General features: G+C 39.7%; 1 protein-coding gene across 1 annotated transcript; it reads left to right on the top strand.

Moving 5' to 3' along the window:
• The first annotated feature begins 75 nt into the window (after positions 1-75).
• On the top strand, positions 76-27,586 carry LOC114502306 (leucine-rich repeat-containing protein 37A-like). Its single transcript, XM_036034524.1, is given in 13 exon segments — positions 76-2,745; positions 6,108-6,169; positions 11,751-11,822; positions 15,266-15,295; positions 15,297-15,335; positions 15,975-16,055; positions 16,721-16,780; positions 17,361-17,447; positions 21,829-21,944; positions 23,811-24,178; positions 24,210-24,335; positions 25,553-25,663; positions 27,551-27,586. Coding segments are annotated over 13 exon segments (3,858 nt in total).
• The last annotated feature ends 373 nt before the right edge of the window (positions 27,587-27,959 follow it).

Below are 27,959 nucleotides of genomic sequence, written 5' to 3'. Positions count from 1 at the left end.
CAAGACTAATATAGGTTGGCAAAATAAAGGTTGGAACTTGAGGCAGGGAAGGGGTGCCTTGTTGCTAAGGAGCACATGCATGACACAACGGCCAATTGTGACACGGCTGCCATTTGTGACACGGCTGCCATTTGTGACACGGCTGCCAATTGTGACACGGCTGCCAGTTGCTGGCTCCTGCTTGAGTGGTGCCTGCACCTCACTTGCTTGTGGGTGGCTTGTTGTGCCCCATTTGCCTCGATCGCTCATTGTGTCTCTCAGACCTCTGCCGTCATGTCTGGGCTGTACCTCTGGGCCCCACGGCTCCTTTTCATGTGGCAGCTGTTGTGGCTGCTGGTCCACGCAGCTCCAGCCCAGTTTCCGAAGTTGTCCCTGGACCCTGTTCTGACCTCCATTTCACCTGAGGAAAACGGACCATCTCCAAACCCTCAGGAGATCCCAGCTCAGGAACCAGAAGTCCCTGAGGTAGGAGAACCATATTCTATCGATGAAGAGGCCTCAACTCAGTCTGCAGTATCCCCTAAGTTGTTAAAATCTTTGTTTGTGAATGGAGTTCAAGAGGAGCTTCCAGCTACTCCTGAGAATAGTGACTCTTCAATTGAGCAGAAGAATTCAGCTCTGCTGCAATTTCCTCTTGCCAGTGTAGAACCTCCTCCATTCCAGCAGAAGGGTCCAGCTCAGCATCCAAAAAACTCCATGTATCTTAAGATGACAGTCTCACCTCTAGGTTCAGGTAGAGTTCGATATCCAATGTTGCCATATATGATAACACCACAGCCTCCTAAGAATATTAAATTATTGGCAACTGCAAAGGAGGTCACGGCTTATTTTGCAAAATTTCCTGAGGCGGTTGAACCTCAAAGCCAGGAGGAGATCCCTCCAAAGCTCTCTGAAACAAGAAAATCATCTTCATCCTGGCCTACTTCAGGGGCTGATGCTACAGCCCTGCAGCTGACTATAGGTCCTTCAGAACACCCTCAGGAAACACTTCAACATCAAGAACCTGTTAAGGCTCAGCAACTACCCTGGTCTGACATAACAGGTTGGCCTCTGAACCTAGAGCTCACCATAAAGCCAGAAGCTGCTGTGGAAGGTGAACATCAAACAGCCCTGAAGCTGTCAAACCCTCGTTTGACACTTCCACATCCAGAGCCTGTTCAGGCTCAGCAGCCACCCTGGTCTGAGATAACAGGTCAGCCTTTGGACCTAGGTCTCACCATAAAGCCGGAAGCTGCTGGGGAGGGTGAACATCCAACAACCCTGAAGCTGACTACACCTCCTCCAGAACACCTTCATTTGACACTTCCACATCCACAGCCTGTTCAGGCTCAGCAGCCACCCTGGTCTGAGATAACAGGTCAGCCTTTGGACCTGGGGCTCACCATAAAGCCAGAAGCTGCTGGGGAGGGTGAACATCCAACAGCCCTGAAGCTGACTACAACTCCTCCAGAACACCCTGCAGTGACACTTCCACATCCACAGCCTGTTCAGGCTCAGCAGCCACCCTGGTCTGAGATAACAGGTCGGCCTTTGGACCTGGGGCTCACCATAAAGCCAGAAGCTGCTGGGGAGGGTGAACATCCAACAGCCCTGAAGCTGACTATACCTCCTCCAGAACACCCTGCAGTGACACTTCCACATCCACAGCCTGTTCAGGCTCAGCAGCCACCCTGGTCTGAGATAACAGGTCGGCCTTTGGACCTGGAGCTCACCATAAAGCCGGAAGCTGCTGGGGAGGGTGAACATCCAACAGCCCTGAAGCTGACTATACCTCCTCCAGAACACCCTGCAGTGACACTTCCACATCCACAGCCTGTTCAGGCTCAGCAGCCACCCTGGTCTGAGATAACAGGTCGGCCTTTGGACCTGGAGCTCACCATAAAGCCGGAAGCTGCTGGGGAGGGTGAACATCCAACAGCCCTGAAGCTGACTACAACTCCTCCAGAACACCCTGCAGTGACACTTCCACATCCACAGCCTGTTCAGGCTCAGCAGCCACCCTGGTCTGAGATAACAGGTCGGCCTTTGGACCTGGGGCTCACCATAAAGCCAGAAGCTGCTGGGGAGGGTGAACATCCAACAGCCCTGAAGCTGACTATACCTCCTCCAGAACACCCTGCAGTGACACTTCCACATCCACAGCCTGTTCAGGCTCAGCAGCCACCCTGGTCTGAGATAACAGGTCGGCCTTTGGACCTGGGGCTCACCATAAAGCCGGAAGCTGCTGGGGAGGGTGAACATCCAACAGCCCTGAAGCTGACTATACCTCCTCCAGAACACCCTGCAGTGACACTTCCACATCCACAGCCTGTTCAGGCTCAGCAGCCACCCTGGTCTGAGATAACAGGTCAACCTTTCACCGTGGTGCTCACCATAAAGCCAGAAGTTGCTGTGGAGGGTGAATATCCAACAGCCCTGCAGCAGACTACAGCTCCTCCAGAACACCCTCAGGTGACACTTCTGCATCCAGAAACTATTGCTACTCAGTACTCAGCCTGGACTGATATGATAAATCCAAATGTGGACGAGCAATTTATCAGAATGCAGCATCCAATGTCACCTGAGACAGGTCCTCCAACAGCTGAACAGAAAGCCGTCATGAACGTGTGTGAGCTCTGTACCTGCAATAATGAGACGCTATCATGTACTGGTTTTGGCCCAAAGCAGAAGCTCCACAGAGTGCCTGTGCCACAGCCCAACACGCACAATGGCACCTTCACCACTTTGTAAGAATTGCCTTTCCTTGTTAGTTCTCTGCACCCTGCCTGACATGCCAGCCTTTTCGTCCAGGTCTGCCTGGGCCTTCCTCATCTTTCCAAACCCACACTGACTTTCTGTTTTTATGTTTTGTTTGTCATCTACTCCTTCATTCTCCTTCTTACAATCATTCATTCCCTCCTTTACCAGTCTTTCACTTGTAGCTGCTTATTGTTCCGTATTGATGTTTTTAGCCCCATCATTTTATTCCTTAATTTCTATTCTCCTCCCACCTTTGTTCCATCCTCTTTACAGCAGTGTGACCCTCTCTCCATCTGATTGGTGGTGATACAACAAAGTGGTTAAGAGTAGAGATACTAGAGCCAGAGGGTCTGGGGTTGAACCCAGCTGAGTCATGTATTAGTTCTGGGGCTCAATTTCTTCATCCGTAAAATGAAGATTGTGATAGCACCACCTCACAGGGTTGTTGTGAGATTTAGATGAGTTAATATGTGTACAGTACTTATAATAGTGCCTAACATATATCCAGTTATACACAGAACTCACCTTTGCCACCTGACTTCATGTATATATAATCACCCACTTTGTGTCCAACCAGGGCTAAGTACTGTGGGAGCCACAGAAGTATGACACTGTCTATGAAACATGACAATGATAGGTAGGAAGAAAGGGAATATGACTAAAAAGGGAGATGATATATAATTAAGTACTCAAAGATACAGACCAGAGGTGCTATAATTCAGCAGAATCTGTGGTCACTGGGGTATGGAAGTCAGAAGGCTATATAGCTAAGCTCTAACATTGGCAGGGACTTAAAGGGTGGCTATGGTTTCTTACACAGAGAGAAAATAGTGAGTACAGTCTAGCCAAAGGCATGGCTGTAGGAATGATCAGGGCTTAATAGACCAGTCTGACAGAAACCCATTCCAAAGAATTGGTTTAGGAAGCAGTGAACAAATACGATTATGAAAAACCTTGGCTATAGGGGTTTGAAAGTTGCCCTGAGATAGGGAGAGCCACTGAAAGTTTTCAAGTGAGAGAGACAGATAATTAAAATAAGAGGATTATTTTAGATTCCATATGTGGGGTGATCTTGAGAGGAAAGCTTGATTCAGGGAGACCAATAGCACACTCAAGCAAAATCTAAGGGTAAAGTGAGAAGGCGTTGAATCTGAGTGGTTGTGGTAGGAGTAGCAAGAAAATCCTGGGAACAGTATAAAGGAAAAACTGACAAGCTTTAGTAACTGACTGGAGTTGGAGTTGGGCAATGGGAGGGACAGGAAAGACAGAATTCAAATATGATCCTGTAAAATTTCCATCCTGGATAATGAGGTGAGTGATGGTGGTGTTACAGGTGTACAGACAACAGTTGGGAAGGAGAGCCAGGTTGAAGGAGATGAGTTCAGTTCGGACATTTTGAGGGGTGGGGGGCATAAAGCAACTGGAAGGGTTCAAGTTGAGTGGAAATGTCCACTACGTAGACAGACAGACAGACAGGCAGACAGACAGGGGTCTGTTTGACTTTTCTTACCTTCCTGAGGAATGTACATAGAAACTGAACAGGTAAATTGTTGCTGAGGGAAGAGAACAAAGCTATAGGTAAAGAATCAAAGTCATCCACACAGTTAATGGTGGAAACCGAATACAGGAATTTAACAGCTTCTTTTAAACACGTGTAATTCATGGATACATTCTCACTGAGTTGTGGTGGTGGTGGTTTTAAAAGTCATAACAGTATAAAAGGGAAAATGTGAAAACCCCACGAATACTTTAGTACCAAACCAGTCATGTTACCATTTGGTGCATGTCTATTTCTTCTAATCTCACTTTTCTTTCTTCTCTCATTGCTTCTCTCTTGTCTTTTGTCTCCCCCAAACGCAGGTTATTTGGCTTTCTCATCCCGCTCCCGTTCTCCTTCTTCGTTCCTTCTTCTTTTCTTCGTCGTTCCTTTCTTTCTTTCGCGCTTTCTTTCTTTCTTTCTTTCTTTTTCTTTTCTTTCTTTCTTTCTTCTTTCTTCTTTTTCTTTCTTCTCTTTCTTTCTTTTCCTTTCTTTCTGTTTTTTCTTCTTTCTTTCTTCTCTTTCTTTCGTTCTGTCTCTGTCTCTCTTACAGTTCTCGCTATTCTCTCTTCTCTCTTGCTCCCTTTCTGTCCTTTTCCCCTTACAAAGGCAAAACCTTACTCTTTGCTCAGTGATTTCTGCTTTTCCTGTTGAATATGTCTATGAGATCTTTTGGTATTAGTCCCTCTCATTTTAATTGCCATTATCCTTCTAACACCTGGAGAGAGTTCCACAGAAGGCACAAACCCAAAGTTTTGGTGTGGCCTGGCCTAAGGCTTCTTTATGTTAACTTGCTGATAATTATAAGTTTTTTCCATTTTCCTGTTGAATTATTATTTTCTTGTTGATTTATAGAAGAAGTCATTTTTGGGGCCTGGTTCTTTTATTAAAAATTTTCTTTTATTGTTATTCTATTACCAGTTGTCCCACTTTTTCCCCCTTTGCCCTCCTTCTGCCCACCCCAACCCCCACCCCCACAGTAAATTCCCACAGTTATCCATGTCCATGTCATTCATACATGTTCTTTGTTCTAGTCCCCTCCCCTTCTTTCCACCGTTATCCCCCTCTCCCCTCCCCTCTGGTCACTTTCAGTCTGTTCCATGTTTCCATGCTTCTGGTTCTAGTTTGTTGTTAGTTTATTTTGTTTATTAGATTCCTTTTATGAGTGAGATCATATGGTATTTGTCTTTCACTGACTGGCTTATTTCACCTATGAAAATGCGGAGAGAAAAGGGAACCCTAGTACACTGTGGTGAGAATGCAAACTGGTGCAAGGCCACTGTGGAAAACTATGGAATTTCCTCAAAAACAAAATGGAACTGCCTTTTGACCCAGCAATTCCACTTCTAGAAATGTACCCTAAGAATCCTGAATCATCAGTTCAAAGGACTTATGCACTTCCTATGTTCAGAGTAGTGCTCCTTACACTAGCAAAGTGCTGAAAACAGCCTAAGTGCTCATCAGAAATGAGTGGATTCAAAAAATTGTGGTACGTTTACATAGTGGAATACTATGCAGCAGAGAGAAAAGAAGGAGCCCCCACCCTTTGTGACAGCATAGAAAGAGTAATTTTAGACACAAGTGATTTTGGAAAAATGCATTCAAAGTAATTAACTTGCATTACCCAGCCAAGATAAGAAGTTCAGGTTCTGAGAACAGGCCTCATTGTTTTGCCAGTGGCCCCACATTATGTCTGTACTAACTGTGAATTGGGAAGCTGACAGCTATGGAAATTAAAAAGATGGTATTTTCTGGATTTGATTAATCCCCACAAGGGGGGTTTCTACTTATTTAAAGATATTAACTGTGTTTCTTCACAGAAATTTGAAAGGCAAACTCTATTTCTCAGTTTGATAAGAATATATGGAAGTCATACCACGAGACTGAGAAACTGTGAGTATATTCTCTTCAAAAAAATGAATACAAAAAAACCCCTAACTGCATTGAAAGATCTTTCTTGGTCCAGAAATGTGAGGTCAGTAGCTCTGAGAAAAGGTATTTGCCTTATTGATTCCAATTCTGTGTTTATTTTAAAAATTAACTTTGGCAGGCCCTCTTTAAATAAGTTCAACTTAACCTACATGTTTTTCACTATAACAAGTAACCACATTAATTATATTCTCCACATATAAAAATGAAATAACAGGTATAGTGAACACCCTGCTTCTACCCTCATTCCCCACCCTTAAGGTAACCACTACTCTGGGTTTAGTATATATCCTTCCATACCTTTTCCCATGTATTTGCCTACATATTGATAACACAATAGGTGTGTTGTGTAATTTTCTTTTTTTTTTTTTACATAAATAATAATGACTTGGCCTTTCACCCTCATGCTATGTCTTAGATTCGACTCCTTCCTGGTTACCCAATTCATTTAAACTCTTACATAATATTCTATAGTATGGAGTATTGTAGTTTTAATAATCCCCCTGTGGATGGATGTTTAGATTATGTCCAGTTTTCCTGTACATGTATTGCTGCGATGAACGTTCTGTACATGTATCTTTGTGAACATGGGCAGGTATTTCTGCAGAATAGATATTTAAAAATGGAATTGTTGGGGTGAAGACTATGTTGCTGTAACATTTTAACTGCCCTCAGAGAAGTTATGCCAACTTATGCTCCAGTCAATAGGCTACAGCAGAATCATTTCCTCTGCCCTCCCCAAGGGAGAGTCTCCATTTTCCAGCTGATCTAATGGGTGAATAAAAGTGCTCTCATCTGAATTTGAATTTTTCTGATTACTTGTAAATTAAATGTCTTTAAATATTGAACATTTGTATTTCTTCTCTGAATTTGTCCTGTCCTTTTGCCCATTTTTATTAAATCATTATTTAATCAATTTGTAGAAAAGTCAGTTTAGGTACATAAGTAATTTAAGAAAAAATATTGACACTCAAAGTAATTAACTGGCATTTTTTTCATGATAGTATGTGTGTCATATTATTAGTTCAACTTGAACAGATGTATAAGATATAAGTTCAAGTATTAATGAGTTCTTTGGAGAGAAAGCCAGAGAAGGAAAAAATGAATAGATTCTAGAATGGCCTATTGTTTGCATTTTTAGGTTTACTTAAATACTAATAGCCTTAATAGTCTGAGAAGTGTTTGCAGCTAAGCAGGAAGTCCTAGCTGTAGAACTAACAACAGCAAATCTTGTTTTAATATATTTTATTGATTATGCTATTACAGTTGTCCCATTCCCCCCCTTTATTCCCCTCCACCCTGCACACCCTCTCCCACCCAATTTTTCCCTCCTTAGTTCATGTCCATGTGTCCTAAGTTCTTTAGCTTCTACATTTCCAATACTATTCTTACCCTCCCCACCTATCTTCTACCTACCATCAATGCTACTTATTCTCTGTACCTTTTCCCCCTCTCTCCTCCTCCCACTCCCTGTTGCTAACCCTCCATGTGATCTCCATTTCTGTGGTTCTGTTCTGTCCTAGTTGTTTGCTTAGTTTGCTTTTGTTTTTGCTTTAGGTGTGGTTGTTAATAATTGTGAGTTTGCTGTCATTTTACTATACATGTTTATCTTCTTTTTCTTAGATAAGTCCCTTTAACATTTCATAAAATAAGGGTTTAGTGATGATGAACTCCTTTAACTTGACCTTATCTGAGAAGCACTTTATCTGCCCTTCCATTCTAAATGAAAGCTTTGCTGGATAGAGCAATCTTGGATGTAGGTCCTTGCCTTTCATAACTTGGAATACTTCTTTCCAGCCTCTTCTTGCCTGCAAGGTTTCCTTTGAGAAATCAGCTGACAGTCTGATGGGAACTCCTTTGTAGGTTACTCTTCCTTTTCTCTGCTGCTTCTAGGATTCTCTCCTTCATTTTTACCTTGGCTAATGTAATTATGATGTGCCTTGGTGTGTTCCTCGTTGGGTCCAACTTCTCTGGGACTCTCTGAGCTTCCTGGACTTCCTGGGAGTCTGTTTCCTTTGCCAGCTTAGGGAAGTTCTCTTTCATTATTTTTTGAATAAGTTTTCAATTTCTTGCTCTTCCTCTTCTCCTTCTGGCACCCTATAATTCAGATGTTGGAATGTTTAAAGATGTCCTGGAGGTTCCTAAGCCTTTCCTCATTTTTTTGAATTCTTATTTCTTCATTCTTTTCTGATTGTATGTTTTTTTCTTCCTTCTGGTCCACTCCATTGATGTGAGACCCAGCTTTCATTCCCATTATGGTTCCCTGTGCATTTTCCTTCATTTCACTTATTGTAGCCTTCATTTTTTCATCTAATTCACAACCAACATCAACCAATTCTGTGAGCATCCTGATCACCAGTGTTTTGAACTGTGCATCTGATAGGTTGGCTATCTTGGTTGCTTAAAAATATTGATTGTGGGGTTTTTAATTCTGTTTGAGCCATTTTCTCTTTTTTTTTCCTGTGGTCTGGTTGCACCTGTTATGTATGAAGGGCGGAGCCTTAGGTGTTCACCAGGGCAGGGCTCCTAGTCGCTGGGTTGTAACATTGTATGTGGGGGCAGGGCCTGAGAGGGAAAAATGGGGCTTGCTCTGCTCTGTTGGACCTCAGTCTCTTCTGCCGCTTCCCCTGAACAAACTGGGCCCCTATGGTGCCAATTCCCATGTGGGTGGGCTTGTACTCCTGGTGGGACTTTCCAAGGACCTCTCCTGTGAGGCTGGGATTCTTCCCTGAGCCTTAACCCCACCACAGGTGTTTTCAATCAGTGCCCTGAGGTTCTATTTCCTGGCACTGTGATCTTGAGTTGCGCACAGTGCCTTGCTTCACAATTGCTGCCTCGCTGGGTCTGCCAGTTACCACCCCTCGGCTGGGGTCTACCAGCTGCTGCTGGCGTGCTCAGGGTCTGCCACTGCGGTCTTGTGTGCCCTGGATGCCTTACATGCCTGTCCCATTGCTCTCTGCTCTCCACCGTGACCCGCACCCAGCTGCCTGACCCATCCCCCTACCTACCGGCCTGGATGAATGTGTCTTTGACTTCTTGGTTGTCCAACTTCCTTACAGTTCAATTTTCTGTCAGTTCTGGTTGTTATTCTGTTCTAAATTGTTGTTGTCCCTAACTTGGTTGTTTGAGGAGGCACAGTGTGTCTACCTACGCCTCCATCTTGGTCAGAAGTCCCAGAGCTGCTTTACTGGCTCTCCACTCCCTCACTCCACACTTGGAGACACTGGCTATGTGCCTTTCTGCTCATCAGGCATAAGAAACAAGTACAAACTCCCCTGACCCCTACCCCAAGCAAGTTCCTAATCAGTACTGCAATACTAGATAAAGCAAAGGTCTTAACTTTCCTTGGGTAGATCAAGTGTCAGGTTTGTCTGTGGATCATTCCCATTCCCTTCCTTTTCCATTATGGAGAACTCATTGGCCTGATCTCTCAGCTAATTTATTCAACTGTCATTTCTGCTGCTCATTACTAAATATTGTTTTATGAACGATAACACTTCATTTGTATAATCTTGAGTTGATTCTTTTCAATGCATGCATTAGCTGCTTACATCTGTCTGAGGATATTAATTATGCTATTCTGAAGTCCTCTTGTGCTTTTTTGTTAACTCTGTCATTGGCTGTACACTCTTATGTTTGTTTTTGTTTTCTGCCTTTAGTGGAGTTGGCTTTCTCAAGTTCTTTGCTCATTCCTGAGTGCAATTTGCAATTGAGATCCTACTGCTTCTGTTTCTGGCTCTAGAGGAGAGGTGAAATGAACTGTTGGGGCTTGTATTTTGATGGAATCTCCTGAGAATAGGAAGAGGTGGAGATGCCTTTTGCTGGCTAGTCACAGAATGAATACCCTTTCTCCAGGGTTCTGGGAGACCCTGCCCCCTTTCTAATAATACCAGTTGCTCCCACCTAGAGGAAGATACCCTTTGCTGCCTGGTCCAAGGAGGGAAGATGTGGGGTTGAGGTGCTGCCAGCTGCTCCTACTGCAGTATCCCAATCACTCAACTGCAGGCGAGCATTTGTGGAGCCGCTGCCACGCTTTGATGCCTTTTCCATTGTTCTTAGGAATTTTAGTGGTGGTTGGAGGGGTAGAGACTTGGCATGTTTCAATCTGCCAACTTGAAATAGCATAATATGTTAGGAAAACATTTTTGTACCCCTATTATATCCTAGAGAAACTCAGGCAAATGTGTACCAGGATACAAGTACAAGAATGTTCAAAATGGCATTATAATAACTCAAAACTAGAAAAATGTTAGTGTCTACCAGTGGTAGAATGAATAAATAATGTGTGGTATAGTCATACAATGGAATATTATTCATTAGATGCATAATGCAAACCACATAAGTAACCTTAAATTTCTGGTATCCACTTAAAAATAAAAGTAGAGAAAAACAGTAAAATAAATGTGGATAGATTTTATTTAATTCATATCTAAATATTATTTTAACATATAATAATATATAGATTATTAATAGGATATTCTTCCTTTTTTTCACACTAAGTCTTCAAAATATCCAAAGTATTGTCATTTGTAGGTGGAATCAATAAAAAACTGTTAATAAGAAAGTTTACATTCTTTTTCCATACCAAGTCTTTGAAATCTCAATTTGGTTGCTAAATTTTTTTATCAGAAAGATGATCTATATTAAGATTTATCAATTTACAGTTGAGAAAGTAATATGCAGGAGGATGTTAAGAATAGTATAGAAAATGGAGAAACCAAAGAACTTTATATGCATAACCCATGGATTTGAACTAAGGGTGAGGGTTTCTGGAGGGAAGGGGGCTACCCAGCAGAAAGGGATAAAGGGAAAGAGTAAGACAACTATAATAACATAATCAATAAAATACACTAAAAAAAATAAAATAAAGTAGCACCACACACTCAGGTTGTTGCTAACACACTTAAAGGGAATCAGAGGAAAGGCTGTGATTGGAAAGGGGCACCACGGGGGCTTCTGAGATGCTGTCATGTTCTCCCTCAGCAGGAATGGTGTATATAGGTGTTTGTATTTATCTTGTGTGCATTTACGCACATTTTAGTTTTCAAAAGAATTTTTTAATGGGGGAGAGAATTGAATGACTTCACTTGCAGCTCTGATATAGTTCTATATGGGGCTTCCATAATCAGTTTTGGGAAAAGAGAGGAGGAAAGGGCAGTTCTGCTCATGGTGGTACCATCCAGAGTTAGGTTCTAACAGAGACTTTGTGATCTAAAGAGTAAGCATTAGATACATGATTTGGCCAGAAGAGTGAGCAGGAGTCTGTGTGTGTGTGTGCGTATGTATGTGTGTGTGAGAGAGAAAGAGAGAGAGAGAGAGAGCCAGAGAGCCAGAGAGAGAGAGAGGAGAGATGAAGTGAGATGGACACAAAGGAGGACATGAGAAGAAAGGTTTCAATAAAACAACAGAGATCACCATCCTTACATGAAATAAAAGGTAGGGTATTTTGATGGCACCATTACTCAGGTTTCTCCATACATAGTTCTGTATAAATAGTTGTAGTTATTTTGCATTTTGATCCAGAAATAACCTTTTTATTTTTCAGAATCCTCAGTGACAATAATTTAAAAGAATTACATAAGGAATCATTTGAAGGCCTGCTCTTCCTCAAATATTTGTAGGTTAATTTTATTTATTTATTTATTTATGAATTTTTAGTTATATCTATAAAATAAAAAGGAGTTCAAATTAGATAATCTACGATTATGTAAGTTAGCGTAGGGCTCCAGCCTACAAGCATTTAGGTTCTTAGGCCTGCACTCAATCCACTGAGTCACACCAGCCAGTGATCTCAAACATTTAATATCTCCTATGCATTTTCAATTTTTTAATTACATAGACAAGATATAGACAGGAAAAAGTCTTCAGTTATAGAGCAAAAGTTGTAGTAAGGTCTGAGTAATTATACACACCTATATGCTATATAAATGTTCCTGTATCACTTGCTTGTATTTACATTTAGTTTAGGACCCATGGATCAAATCGGGCCTATGGTCTGTTTTCATACAGTCCATAAGTTAAGGATAATTTTCACACTTTTAAAGGGCTGTCAACAAAAAAAAGAACAGAGAAGAAACAAAGAAGAATACGCGAGAAGGACTTTCAGTGCTGTGGCCTACAAAACCTAAAATTTGCTGTCTTGCCTTTTCAGAAAAGGTTTTGAAATGTTGATTAGTAAAATGAGAGGAATTCAGGTTAACCTCAAATCTTCCCCAATGGGACCAGAAAATATAGAACACTTAACATTAATTTGAAGGCCATTAACCCAGAAGTTTTTGACAATTTAATCTAAATTAGATTAACATTTATACATTAAATGTTTAAGTAAGCAGATGAATTATGTAAACAGTATTATTATGAACATGTTAAGTTGTCAAGAAAGCAGATGAGATTCAGGATTTCAATGTTTAAAATGATGGTTAAGTGGACAATAGTTAGAAATGTGTACCCTAAATGAGCATATCACAAAGGCCCCTAACTTTACTAATTACAAAATAAAAACCTCTCCAGTCTCTTGTCAAGAAGAAATGCTTGCCTAGTGACTATTATTTTGAGAGAAGAGATCTTCTTTGCTATAAAAACTCAATTATTGTCCTTTATGGCATCCAGAGAGTGTATGTCATTAATCTTTATTAAGCTAATTAATGATGTTCTTTCCCAATAGATTATTTTTGCAAATGTAGAAGGCTTAAGGGAAGTGGGTAGAAAGAACCTCATATGATACAAATAGTCCTTTGAATGATCAAACTATTTAAATCTCAGGGCACAACTACTTTTGTATTGGTCTTCTTGGGTATCTCACCATCTGGGTTCCAAATCTTACAGTTTAGAGGAAAATGAATGAGGTAACTAACTACTCAGTAGTTAGGTCATTCATTACTTCTGCGAAATATTTTCTAAGCTATTTCATGCTAGCATAAATATTCCCATTCATTAATGCCAATCAACAAACAACTAAAAAAGAATACACCAAGCACTGCGCCCAGTATTGTAGGCATAAATATGGGTAACACATGGCTCCTACCCTTCTAGTAATCCCGATCTCAAAGGGAAAAATAAATATATGAGCTCAACCCACAATGCACAAATACTAAATGGCACACAAGGGGCGTCATAAAGTAATAAAACTACATTTCCTTTACAAAAGTCATTTTTCTCCCTCTGCTCCCAGCTATTTGTTTATTTTATAAATATTTGAGTTTGCATATGTTCACGTGTCAGTTTTAAACATGATAGACAATGAGGATGAGCAAGACCTAGCCCATCCTTTCAAGGAATTTATGCTCAGAGGAAATAGGATGCAAAAAAGACTGTACCAAAAAGAAGAAATGGAGACAGGCAATGAGATGAGAATGTTGATTTTCAAACACAGAGAGAGAAAAGACACTTCAAGTTGGATCAGCAAAGATGTTACCAGAGCAATGCTCTTCGAAGAGGACCTTGAAGAGTCCTTGGAGATTATCACACAGACACCTTGGGTGGAATAAGCATGCAAAAGGAGTGTGTGGGTAGCAAAACACAGAAAAAATACCTTGAGTATCTGTAGAGTACAAGTAGAGAGAATAGGAGATTAGAGCCAGATCTAGGGCTTGGAAGGCCAAGCCAAAGATAACGTGCCGAGCTACCATGTTATCACACCAGTGCTCTAGGACAAACTTTAGCCCACAACAGAATCACTTGAAGAGCTTGTTAAAACTCAAGCTCCGCCCCCACAGTTACTAATTTAGCCAGTCCAGAGTAGAGCCAAGAATTTGCTATTTCAATAATTTCCACTGCTGTGGCTGTTATTGAAGAACCATTTCTGGAATGTTAATCTGTTGGCTGTGTGCAGGATGGATTAGAAAGGGGAGAGACTAGAGATGGAAACACCGGTCAGAAGACAGTTATACTCACATAGGTGAAGAGCAGGTGACTAAGCCAGAATCAATGGAAATAAGAGTAACTATAGAGAGTAGTCTCTAAGAGTAGTCTATAGTTACTAGACAAGAGTGAGTGTTTTCAAATAAAAATCCAGTACCATTTTGTTTTTTGTTGTATAAAACCACTGTACAACTGAAGTAATGAAGTTCATGGATTATTAAAGCAATGTAAAATAAAAAATGAATATCTATTAATATAATAGAATGTATCATTCTAAATTACTTCAAAGTTCTATATTAAGAAAAGGAGCAGCTTCCTTTTAAGTTATGCAGAAAGGGATCTTTTATTTCTTCTGGTGTTGAATTGGCCTAGAAAAACAGAACTAAACAAGGAATGTATGTAAGTGTGAGGCTATTTCTTTTTCATATTAGAAATTTATAATTATGTATAAAGATAAAAACTTTGAGCTCATAATCTAAATTTGGTGAGACCACAAAAGTCATCTAATCAATTCTGCTCTCAGAAAAGATTATCTTCACAATCTATCAAGATCTATAGTTGTATACTATATTTTGCTGTCTACAGTGCATGCTCACATGTTGGGCCCAAACTTTCAGGAAAAAAATCTTTCATTTTGATTTTTTAATTCAGTTTTTTGTTTATCTATATTTAGAAACAAAACTAATTAGTGTATTCCAGGGTATTATTCATTATATATCATTATTCGTACATTATTCATGATATTGCATATGATATTATTCATGACATTACATGATATTACATCATTATATATCATTATTCATGGTATCATATCATACAGATCATTATTGCTTTCTAGAGTTACACTTTTAGTGCATAAGCATAAATAAAATAATTTAAAACATTTATATAGATATAGAATTAATACTACCCATGTATAATGCACATCCATGCTTTTCCCTGAAAAATTTGGGCAAAATAGTGTGCATTATATATGGCAAAACATGGTATTTTATTTATAAAGATCACGAAGGTGGGACTCTTTAGGAGGTGAGGACAGGGTTAGGGGCTCTGGAAGGTTCAAATCCCAATTCCTAAGATTTAGAGTTTAAACTAAAGCTATGTATTCATTATTATCTTTCTAATTGCTACCAGTTATTTCTACTATTTAGGTATCTAGTAACCTAATTGAGGCAATCTTTTTCTTTTACCTTTTTTTAGAGACTTATCTGGCAATAATATAAAATTATTGAAGAGAGTGCATTTGAAACACGCCTTTTTTGGAATATCTGTAAGTTATCACTATAACTCCATTATGTCTAGAATTTTACAAAACTTTGTAAATCTTATTTCTTTTGAAGTAAGATTAAAATTTTATTAATAGAAAAGCTACTAAAGTTACATAGCAAATCCTTTCTGTCTGTAGCACAGGCTAGTGTGAGAATTATCTCACAGGTCAGAGTGAAGCATTCTACAGCAGTGGTCCTTGACCAGGGTGATTCTGCACCCAGGCTGGCAATGTCCACAGGCAGTTTTAGTTGTCAGAGCTGTAAATATTGCCACTGGCATGTGGTGGGCAGGAGCCAGAGCTGTTCAATGCCCTGCAATGCACAGAACAGACCACCAGAGCAAAGAATTATCTAGCCCAGAATGTCATAGTGTTTAAGTTGTGTAACCCTGTTCTAGAAAAACAAAGACCACTTAATATAAGTATTGTTCGAGCACTTATGGTTTGTATATAATGCACTGCACACATGAACATGAGAGCATATATCATAAGCAGGTTTCTTCCACAGTGAGATTTATTTAGTGTATTGAGGGAGTATAGAGGTTGTTTGATCATATATAAATTGGATCACTGCCAAAGGATAAATGATCTGAAAGAATTTTTTTTTTTTTGGTCTTCTTTTGCTTGTGTTTTCTTTTGAAGAAATCTTGGTGGCAATTTAATCACAGAAGTGAACTCTGGAATGTTTCAGGCCTGGCACGGAATGCAGTTTTTACACACGCTGTAAGTGAAATAGAAGATAAATACATTTGAAAAGCTATGTGTAAAAACATCATATAGTGATTTGTTAGCTGGTTGTAAGCCCAGTCTGAACTTTGAAAAGTATAGCTTAAGTGTGGAATTAACTGTGGAATTTAAAAAAAAAATTCTGTAGATGAAAGAAAAGCAACTTGGATTATGGAGGACACTGCAATAACTATTTTCTATAGAGCAAGAGCTTCCTATAAGCATAGTTGCTTCCAGGGTGTTCAGTCTGAAAAGTTTCTGGCATTTTTTTTCTTTGCTATCTACTTTCTCCTCCTCCTCCTCCTTCTTCCCTCTTCCTCTTCTTCTTTTCTCCTTCCCTTTCCTTCCTTTCCTTCCCCTCCTCCTTCCTCTCCTTCTTCTTCCTCTTCCTCTTCCTCTCCTTCTCCTTCCCTTCCTCCCCTTTTCCTCCTCCTTCTTCTTTTTCGTTTTTTACTTTCTCTTCCCCCACTTTATCATTTAGAGACCTGGGCAGTTCCCCAAAAAAGAATGCTTTACAGATTCTAAGGGTGATCTATATGTACAGAAAATAATTTTTTAATCTTCTAGTTTTGCACCAACAAGATGAATATACACTTTCATGGCAATTATGAAAATGCCATGAAATTATTAATATAATTTTAATTCCATTGCACTTTTTTCAGAATTCTCCATCATAATCCTCTGACAACTATTGAAGATCCATATCTTTTTAAATTGCCAGCATACAATATTTGTAAGTATTATGACAGTGGTCTTGGCTCATGAGATGATTTCTGCTCTTTTTAACTTTTGTCAGAGATTAAGTATTTTACATTTTGACTAAAGATCATAATTTAAGTGATAACTGGTTTATTGCATAAAAGCTACTGGCATAGAAAAATGATTGAGAGAGGATGCAGATGGACAAGACAGCCAGAGGAGGAAGGGAGCAGTGTTGAAGAACACATACAGATACAGAACATGTGAAGCGTGCAGAAACACCATTGATCTCAGACAGAAAAAGGAATCAGTTGTATATTACGTATTTTTTAAAGAATAATGAAGTGGTGGATGCAATTGAGAATGAGAAGTAGGATAATGGTAAAAAACAAAACAAAACAATAAACCAGATTGTACTGTTCACCAACATCATTAATTTGATGATGCAAATAAATTTAAATTTCTCTCTGAAATTATCATCTATAGCAAGTAAACTTTTGAGCTGGCTTGACAGAGGAGCCAGAACTGAAGTGACAGATGTCTTTCAGTGTCTTTTAAGTATAGAGTTTTTGTCATTGCGGCTCATCTGATGCACGTTTGGACCTTCTCCTTCAGAGACCTGGGAACGACACAGGTGTCGCTGACAACAGTTAAGAACATCCTCACGATGAGCAATAAACTGGAAAAACTGTGAGATGATTTTTCTTAGATTTACTTTCACTTAGTTGGTCTTTTAGGTTTGCTTTATTATTTTCTTAAGTCGGGTTTATTGAATTATAATTTTTATTTCATTACATTCACTCTTCGAAAGTATAGAGTTTAATGAGTTTTGATAAATGTGTAGTTGTGTACCACCATGACATTCGAGATGCAGAATACTTTTGTCATCCCAGAAAGACTCCCCATGTTTTTTTGCAGTCAGTTCCTCCTCCCACCATCAGTCCCTGGGGAGTACCAATCTGATTTTTGTCGCTATAGTCTTGCCTTTTCCAGAGTGTCTTACAAATGAAATCAAGTAGGGTGTAGCTTTTTATGTTACACTCTACAGTATATTACGCTCTACAATTCTCATACAGTGTATGAGAATTTCATTTTCTTCACATTTGCCAACACTCGCTATGGTCAGTCTGTTTAATTTTAGGTGGTTTTAATAGGGTATAGTGGTATCTCAGTGTAGATTTAATTTGTATTCCCCTAGTGATTAATAATGACAAGTATCTTTTCATGCACTTATTTGCCATCTGTATATCTTTGCATCTTTTTTCTATATTTTTAGTGGGTTTTGGTTCTTTACATATTCTGGAAACAAGTTTTATATTAAGAATATAATTTGATAGGTACTTGCTCCTATTCTGTGGATTATCTCTTCCTTCTCCTAAGAGTGTCTTTTGTGGAGCAGAAAATTCTAATTTTCATAGTGTACAAGTCTTTTACATCTTTTGTCAGATCATTCCTAAGTGTTTTATGCTTTGTTGCTATTATAAACAGTATTTTTTAAAATTTCAATTTCTGGTTGTTCTTTGCTAGGTATTAGAAATTACCTTTTTGTATATTGGTCCTGTGTCCTGCAAACCTGATAAACTCGTTTATTTACTAGCCTTTTTGTATATTCCATCAGGTCTTCTACATAGATAATCATGTCATCTGCAAATAATATAATTTGTTTTGCTTCTTTCTTTTCATTCTGAATACCTTTTCTTTCCTTCTCTTGTGCAACTGTACTGGCTAGAACTTTCAGTGCAGTGTTGTACAGAAGTCATGAGAGCAAGCATCCTTTCCTTTGTCCTGATCTTGGAGAGAAAGCACTTTGTTTTCATGATTAAAAATGGTATTGGATTTTTTGTAGAAGCCATTTATCAAAATAAGGAAGTATCCTTTTATCTCCAGTTTTCTGAGTTTTTTTTTTAAAATAAGGAATGAATGTTAGATTTTGTCAGCACTTTTTATGCGTCTATTGCAATGATTGTATGATTTTTCCTTTTTAATTTATTAACTTGGGTAAGTTACATTGATTTTTAACTATTAAACCAACCTTGTATTCCTGAGACAAACTCCATGATATATCATTTTTTAACTATATTGTTGGATTTTGTATGCTAACATTTTGTTTAAAATTTTTGCATCTGTGTTCTCATGAGAGATTTTGGTCTAGTTTTGATGAGGGGAAAGTTGATCTTATAAATCAGTTGAGAAGTATTCCCTTCTCTTCAATTTTCTCATAGAGTTTGTGTGTAATTACTATTATTTTTTCCTTAAATGTTTGGTAGAATTCTCTAGTGAAGCCATGTAGGCTTGAAGCTTTCACTATGGGAAGGTTGTAAACTACATATTCAATATCTTTATAGTGCTAGCTAAGTTACATATTTGTTCTCAAGTAAACATTATTAGTTTCTGTCTTTCAAGGAATGAAATCTTCAATGTACTAGCAAAATATTTTCTAATATTCTTATTATCCTTTTAATATCTATACACTCTATAGTGATATCACCCATCTCATTACTAATATTAGTCATTTGTCTTATTTATCTTGAGGAATCTGGATTTATCCATTTTATTGATTTCTCTAGGAACTATTTTGTCATTTCACTGACCTCTCAGTTTTTTTTTCTGTTTTCCATTTTGTTAAAATTTCTGCTTTCATCTTTATTATGTCCTTTCTTCTTCTTACTCTGTGATTAACTTGCTCTTCTTTTTCTGATTTCTCAAGGTGGAAGCTGCAGAAGCTGAGTATTGCTTTAGCAATATCCCACATGCCAACATCTCATATTTTCAGTTTCAGTCTGTTCAAATCATTTCTAATTTCAATAGTATAAGAACCTTGCAATAGTGCAATAGTGACTTCCATTTGTTCCTCCTGGCCTTTGTGCTATTGTTTTCAATACATTTTACTTTCATTTATCTTAGAAACACCACACTATATTTTGTGTTTAAATAACCAATTATCCATAAAGATATTTAAATAATAAGAAAAGTCTTATCTATTTACCTATGCAATTACCAATACAGTAATAATCTGTATTTCCATCTGGTAACATTTCCTTCTGCTGAAAATGACCTTCTTTAACATTTCTTTCAGCTTTTGTATGTCTGAGAATCTTTATTTTACTTTTGTTTCTGAAAGACCTGAGTACAGATTTCTAGCTTGATAGTTGTTGAGTCCCCTTCTCCCCTACACTACAAAGATTTTTTTTTCCACTGGGAGTTTTGGCTTACATTGTTTCCAACAACAAAAAAATCTACTGTAATTTTTATCTTTGTTCCTCTTTTACAGTGTGTGTTTTTTTTTCCTTAGGCTACTTTAATATTTTCTCTTCATTGCTGGTTTTGAGCCATTTGATTACTATGTGCTTCAGTATAGTTTTGGGTGTGATTCTTGTGTGCGGAGTTCATTGGCCCCCTTGGATTTGGGGCATTTGGTGCTCACCAATTGGAGCAATTTGCAGCTATTATTTATTCAGATTTTTTAATCTCCTCCCCTTCATGGACTCTAAGTACATATATATTAGCCACCTGAAGCTGTTGCACAACTCACTGATGATGCTCTGTTAATTTTTGTTGTTTTATTTTATTTCTCTTTGTGTTTCATTTTATATAGTTTGTATTGCTATGTTATAAATTCACTGGACTTTCCTTCTTCTGCAGTATCTAATCTGCCAATAATCCTATCCAGTGCCTTTTTTGTTTAGACGCTATAGTTTTTAATGTCTAGCTTTTTGGAACAGGCACTATTCCTAACACCATGTGATATGCAGTTATTCTTATCTCTAATCCTTTAATGTGGTTCTTTTCTTGAGCTCAAACAATTCTTCACACACATGCACCAACCAGTACTTTGTTGAATACTCAAGAGATGTCTCTGCATATCCCCAGGGTGCTTGTCTGTTCACTTCTTTTGTTTTCTGGTATTCTGCTTTGTAAATTCTAGTTACCTGGTTTCCCCCGACACTCATATCCATCTCCTTCGGGAGTTAACCAGTCTCCATGTGGGTTTTGTCTTCCCTGCATCATGACCTGGAAACTAAGAGCAGTAAGCTGGAACAATCAGTAGCAGGTTTACTTAATTTATCTCCTATCTCTTGGGAGTCACTGTCCTTCATTGCCTGAAGCCCAATTTCTTGAAAACCATTGTTACATATATTTTGTCTGGTTTTTAAATTAGTTTAGGCAGGAGGTTAAACTGGTCCCAGTTACTCATCTTGGTCAAAAGCCAGTTATATTCTTTTCCCCCCAATAATATTCTTTAAATCTATTTTGTTTTGATCCAGGGTCCAATCAAAGAGTAGGCATCACATGTCTTATCTTTGTTTCCTTTAATCTAAATATTTATCTTCCTTTTTTTTTTCTTTGGTCTTTTATGACACTGGCATTCTTGATGTGTCTAGGATGGTTCCTTATGAATTGTCCCACAGTTTGGATTTGTCTGGTTGCTCATGATTAGATTCAAGGTAAACTATTTTGGAAAGATAGAGACTTACCCAGAGTCTTCTCAGAAGTCTTCCCCTCTTCTTCTGTACTGTCAAGCCAAAGTGAGACTTTTGGGTTGGGAGAAGGAGATGCTTCTGAATTAAACTACAGATCAGCGTCACCCAACTCTAATCCATATCGCCTTTAGTCTAGGCATACCATACCTACTGCCATTCCTAGTCTTATATTGGGCACTTTTGTCCTCCTCTCTATTTATTTACAATATTCAAGAGTAGCAAGTGGCTGCCCTGGCTGGCTGGAGCATCTTCCCATAAATCGAAAGGTCATGGGTTCCATTTCCAGTCAGTCAGGACACATGCCTAGGGTTTGGGTGAGGTCCCTGGTTAGTGTTTTTCCCTTACATCGATGTTTCTCTCCCTCTCTCTCTCTCCTTCCCTTCCCCTCCTCTAAAATCAATAAGCATGTTCTCTGGTGAGGATTAAAAAGAAAGAGTAGCACACGGCCAGCTGATGCCCACCAGACTGTCAAGGGGGTAAGCTCCGACAACTCTTCTCCGCACAGCCCTGTGGTGGCCTCTGCCTACCTCTTCCACCTGCTCAAACAACAGTGTTGTCAATAATTTAATTCTCTGTGTTTCTGTTTGCAGGATCCTACCCCACCATTTGGCCTGCTGCCTCTGCCAAGTCAAAAACACGATTGAGACTGTCAGCCACACGGTCAGACTGCACTGCGACACTGAGTGCCTGACAAAGACACACTGTGGTGAGTGCGCACTGCCCAATGGTAAACTCCTTCATTTTTCTTTTATTTGTTTTCACTTTTCATTGGTGATGATACCTTTTTAAACAAATAAGGTAACTGCATTATTTGTATTCATTTCTTCAGAGTTCCCTAAAATTTCTAAGAACTGCCTCCTTGTTAAAAATCATAGTAAGGAACAAGAGAAAGGAAAGGAAGAGGAGAGGGAATTAACATGAATGGATACACAGTGCATGTGGTGCTCTTAGCTCCATGCTTTCCTTCCAAACAAACTCATTCATTAGGGTAACAGTTTGTACACTGGTGTTGGATGCATTAGGTCTCATTTGCCCTTTGCCTCATTGGACAAGTAGAGGTATATTTTTATTTTGTGGTGGCCTCTGCCTACCTCTTTGCAATTTTATAAAAAGAGTACAAGTGATGCTATTTTATGAAAGTTTTATTTGGAAACTGAGAGTTTCTGGTTTTATCACCAGAGGATACTACCAAACTCTTCTAGTGGGTGGGAGGGCTCTTGTCTTCTTAGACTGTCCAACTCTGAACTTGCTCTGAAGCTCAAGGTTTTCTATCCACCAAACACTTGGGTGCTTTTACGTGTTTTTCTACAAATTAGGTTTATTGGCACCTGTTCAATAACTTCCAAAATGTGCTTTCATGCCCAGGTAGCTCAAATACAGGCCTCCGGCAGTGATCTCGGGGTACATCATAAATAATAACACTGTGCTGCTTATAAAGAGAGTTGTTTATTTTGCAAAACAGTTTTTTTTTGCCACTTATATTACTCCCTTCTACCCTGAAGGTAGGCAGAACAGGCATTTTCATCTCTTTGTACAGGTGAGTAAAAATAAGATTAGAAGGTGTCAAGTGCTATCACCAAGTGTCCAGGTCTCCAGCTTTCAGTTTGGGCTCTGCAAGCCCTTGTGAGACCCTCCCCCTTGTGAGACCTTCCACTCCTTCTCTGACCCTCACCTTCACCAGCAATACTTTGAATTCTTCTGGAATGGAAACCCAGTTACACAATGGTACACTTGACCTTCACGCAGTCAGGAGCTTTGGCTGGTTCCCCAAGGAAAGCCAAAAATGTGAGAAAATGAAATGAAAGCAAAGTAGGCATCTGATGAAAATTGCCTTTTCCCTTCTGTATTTTAGGACCCCACATATTATTCCAATTATTCCACAGATGTAGTGAACCTTCTACATTGGCACACAACCTGCCAAATCTCTTAACCTACACCCCAGATGCCTGCCTAAATTTAAGCCAAGAGCAAGAGTGAACATAGTGTTTTTTTTCCATATAGAGCCTTCTGTTGTGGGGGCTGGGCTATGTGGAAGCAGGCAAACTAATGGTTTGGTGAGTAAGTGGGTAAGGGCATACCCAGATGAGGACCTGTTAGTAGTGGATGTTAATCATGGTCATCTGTGATGGTAGCAAGAACACGAGCACACAACGAGGTGGAGAGGGGAAGCCTCATGCTCCCTGTGCATCTGAGCAGGACAGGATGGGGTCCATGAATGTGAGGAGTCACAGTAGATCTGCAGAGAGTTTAACTGAGTGGGATCTTCCAATCTTCATGTTTCTTCAGTACCTGGCAATTGGCCTTTGGGGACCAATGGAATAATCCTCAATATAGTCACTGTATTTCACACTATGGAATGTTCTGAGTAAATAACCCCCTTTAAAAGGATACCTTTTCTCCTTTTCTTGTGTTGCCAGTCATAGGTTTAAGTTGGGGTTTATTCTTCTTCTCTCTCAACAACACTCCAATATGTGCTGATTCCCCATTTATTTTACTGGGATGTATGGCTGTGGACTGACAAAAATCTGTCCCATGAGTCCTTCATGATCAAAAGTGGCCTCTTCTTTTTTAGCAGAGGAAGAACCACATTTAACAAGTGAGGAAGGCTCTCTCCTAAAAGTGCTACAAGACCGGAAGAACACCAGTGCTGAGCTGATGATCGAGCCAGAGAGGACATCCTCAGACAAAAATGACGACAACCTGTCAGCCTTCCTGAGTGAGCAGCTAGACTTTAACGTTAAATATGATGTTATTAGTTCACTAAATTACAGACTGCCTTATTTCTTGGAGATAAATCTAGAAGATATAGAATCAATGTTATTACTGTTCATTAAATTCCCTTTTTCAAATGTGCAGGGTGGAGATGTGCCCCTGAGTCATTTGAAAACAACACAGGGTACCCTCTTAAACCTGAATTTTACTGTTCAAGTAACAAAAATAAATTGAGGAAACTCTATTTTTTGGAATAGATCTCCTGATGAAGCTTCTCAGTGAGCAAGAAGAAGCGAAGGTTTCCAAGGTAGAATGGGATGTGAATCAGTGGGAAAATGAGAAAACAGAAGCTCCGGATGAAGAGGAAGAGGAGGAGGCACTTGGGGTGAGGACAGGTCCCAAAACACAAAGACCTCACAGTTAGTCAGTTAGAACATGCCATGAAAGTACCAGGGCAGGAAGACCAGAGGCTCCTAGACTGTCTGTTGTCCTAGCCACGTGGCTTTGGCCAAGACAGTGATCTTCCACTTTGTTCATTTAGACCAGGGGCTGTCAAACTCATTTTTGCCAGGGGCCACATCAGCCTCACGGTTGCCTTCAAGGGGCCGAATGTAATTTTAGGACTGTATAAATGTGACTACTCGTTAACTAGGGGCAAGGAGCTTGGTGCTGCTGCCAGGTAGAAACAAGGACCAGATAAAACAAGGTGGAGGGCCAGATTCAGCCAGTGGGGCTTGTGTTTGCTACCTGTGATTTAGACAGTGGTGCCCCTGTTCCTAGGGTAGATGTGAAGAAGACCTAACACACAAGATAAATAAGTGATACCAGAATGCTAATGCCAAGATTACATAACACATCAGATATGATATGTTCTTTAAGAACCTATACAAGAGGGAGCCCCCCAAAACCCAGACTTATCTTCTGGAAGGTGGGCCCCTGTAGTACAGCTTTGCCTCTCTAGGTGAGTGTTCAAGGAACCCATCTGTTTCAGTGTACTAGCTGGCATTGGGGTGAGAGGCTATTCGGCTTCAGTGAATTTTTTTTGAAGACACTTTCAACATGTTTGCCCATTTTGTGGTGGAAGATTTACAAGCACACCTGCCACGCCATGCGTGTTCAGCAGTTTTTGACAAAAAATGTCATAAGCCCCATGCTCCACATTCCCTATTCACCCAATCTTGCCCCAGGTGAGTTTTTTTTTTGTGATTCTCTGGATGAAACAAGTCCTCAAAGGGATTTGTTTTTCCAATGTGCAAGAGGTGAACAAAAAACAGCAGAAGCACTAAAAGGCATAAAAATTGATAAGTTCAAAAACTGCTTTGAGCAGTGGAAAAACCATCTCCATAGATGTATTGCATCAAATGGAGAGTACTTTGAAGGTAACTGAAGTGTGAACATGTCAGAATAAATACACAATTTTTAATAAATAAATTCCAGGTATATTTGGGTCCCCCCTCATAAGCCAATTCACATGAAATAGTGGGGTTTTCAGGTGAGTAGTAAAGAATAGTTAGCTATTCTTTAGAACAGGCTTAAGAATAGTCTTTTTTATCTTTTCCATCTATTTGGTTTGTTTATAAAATTCTTCTTTTTTTTTTTAAGCGTTCCAACGAAGTGCCAATGCTGGGATATGTGTATAGGAACAAAGTCCTCGTGGCAACACCTGTGATTGCAGTAGCAGCAGGTTTTACCCTAATCATCTGTCTCATTTTGGTAAGACAACAGTTAATCCAGCTTTCCAAAATATATTTGTCTTTAGAACAGATTCAGAACCCACAAACTGAAAATCAAAGCCACCTTCGCACCTGCTCCTCCTTGATATTTTTGTTCTAGTTGCAAGCACTGAGATGTGCTTTGCTCTATTCCAGAGGTTTTTAAAGGAGGCCGACTCCCAGAGATCTCTGTGGAGTTGAAATCAAGATAACAAACCACTGCACTCTTTTGAGAATAGGCCAGAGTTGACATGATAGCAAAATTTCTTCAACTCAAAATGAACAATGCCAATTTCATGTATTACCAATTACTGTCTTCCTACCACTGACTCCTTGTTGGCTAAAATGAGGAAAGATATAGAATCTCCACCCTCATGGAGCTATGCCACCCTGGCAGAAAGGACATGGCTGAGAGATAAAAATGTGATCTTATCAGTTCGTTAGATTTACTTAGCAACTTTCTTCTCCAGCGTGTAGAGCACAGTGTGTAAATAGGTTCAGTTAGAACACTGCCACCTAAATCCTGCATCGGGCTTCTTTGAAGCATGTCATATTCATAGTCACCGGTTCCTGGAACTTGCCTGTTTCCCTTTTGTTCAATTACACAGAGATTTATTTCCCAACAGGCAGGAGCTAACGTTAAATGAGTGATTTAATAAGCTGACAATCTTGACTCTTCCCTAGTAATCCAACCTAATACCTTGTTTATCTTTTCAACCGTCATGGAAGCCCTCCGGTCCAGTCAAAGCAGCCCTTCTCCATCACCTGGCCACACCACACCCATGCCTACTTTTGTTTGTGCCTTTGCCCATCTAAAATTCCCTTATTTTGTTCTGCCTGTGGAAGTCCTGTGAATCTTTCAAAAGCCAACTCAAGTTCATATTTCTTCACACAGCCTTCCCTGAATATTTCAGCCTTGCTAGCCCTTCTGTGAGATTTGTCAGCATTTGGGGGGGTAGGCAGTAGTGAGGCATTTCCCTCCTCTGAGAATTTAAAAATATGGTGAACAAGTTTTTAAAAGGTGGGTCCCCAAGAAAGAAATTCCAGGGTCAACACATTGTGGGGCAGAGCAGAGATGTATACAGACGAAATGGCTTCCTGGTCTACCCGACTTAAGTAAAACTTGACTGGATATATTAACTGCCAAAGGAAACATGTCTGTCTGCAGGAGGGTTGGTCAGGTCAGCAGTAGAAGCAGAGAAAAGGTGAGGAAGAGACTGACATGGGCATTGCCCATCCTAGCAGAGCCTAACTGTAGAGATGGCACCTCAGGCAGCAGACGTGGAGAGTCAGGCCCACTAGCCAGGCTGTACCTGGTGAGGAGATGGATGGATCCTGCTGACTCAGTCTTTTCTATCAAACACAGGATTCAGCTGATTCCTTTTGTTCTAATTCAGTTCTCACCAAGTAGCCTTCTGATTGTGTTTTAGTGTGCCACATGGCGTAGCTCTACAGAGTGTATTTCCCTGACCATGTAGACACAGATGGTGTCTGTGGAACAGATGTAATTCTTGTTGTCAGGCCATAAGCTGGCATTCTGATTTGTTGTTACCTCTGTGGTACTGATAAGATCAGACTACCCCAAGAAAAAGTGAGTCCTCTCTTGGTGAAGAGAGTCTGATTGCTGAGCCTACAAGGCTGGACACTAGCATGGGGCCAGCTTGCCAAGGCCTCTGGGAAGAAGTCATTGGCCATTGTCCTCTACATCTCTAGGTGGCATAGAGTGTTTTTGCTTTTTTTGGAATTTCTATAAACTCCTATACTGCATTTAATTTCTATGTAATTTAATCTCACATTTGTGGTTTTTTATGCAGCTTCATTATTTCCTCTCCCCACTTAGATGATAAGCTTTTCGAGGACGTGGACCATGCCATGTCTTATTTTGTAGTGGGCAGTGATGGTTCTGCCTGTAGAAGAAAGATGAGGTATTTTGTCAATTCCATAATGAGGAATAATGCAACCTAATATTTATTGGAAGTAGCATACAGTGTGAACCGTTGCTAGAAAGAACCATGTGTTCCTAGGACTTTTGAAATGTCACCTTTTAATATTCACATCAGTGGAAGAATATGGACAAATGGTAATACAACAGCTACCTAACTATTTGAAGGGCAAATAACAGTAGATATCTGTTTCTCACCTTTAATGTAATTGCATAAATGTAAAGAAAAATAGGAAGAACTAGTAAAAGTACTAAAAGAAAACAAAGCAATGTTTTTATAATCTAGTGGTGGGTAAAAAGCTTTCTGAGGCTGATACATCAGGCAGAACCTTTTGATAGATTTGGCCACCTTGTC

Source organism: Phyllostomus discolor, chromosome 8 (genome assembly GCF_004126475.2).
Source record: "Phyllostomus discolor isolate MPI-MPIP mPhyDis1 chromosome 8, mPhyDis1.pri.v3, whole genome shotgun sequence".
In the NCBI taxonomy this organism is placed as follows: Eukaryota; Metazoa; Chordata; class Mammalia; order Chiroptera; family Phyllostomidae; genus Phyllostomus; species Phyllostomus discolor.
This window is presented reverse-complemented; position numbering and strand designations above follow the sequence as displayed.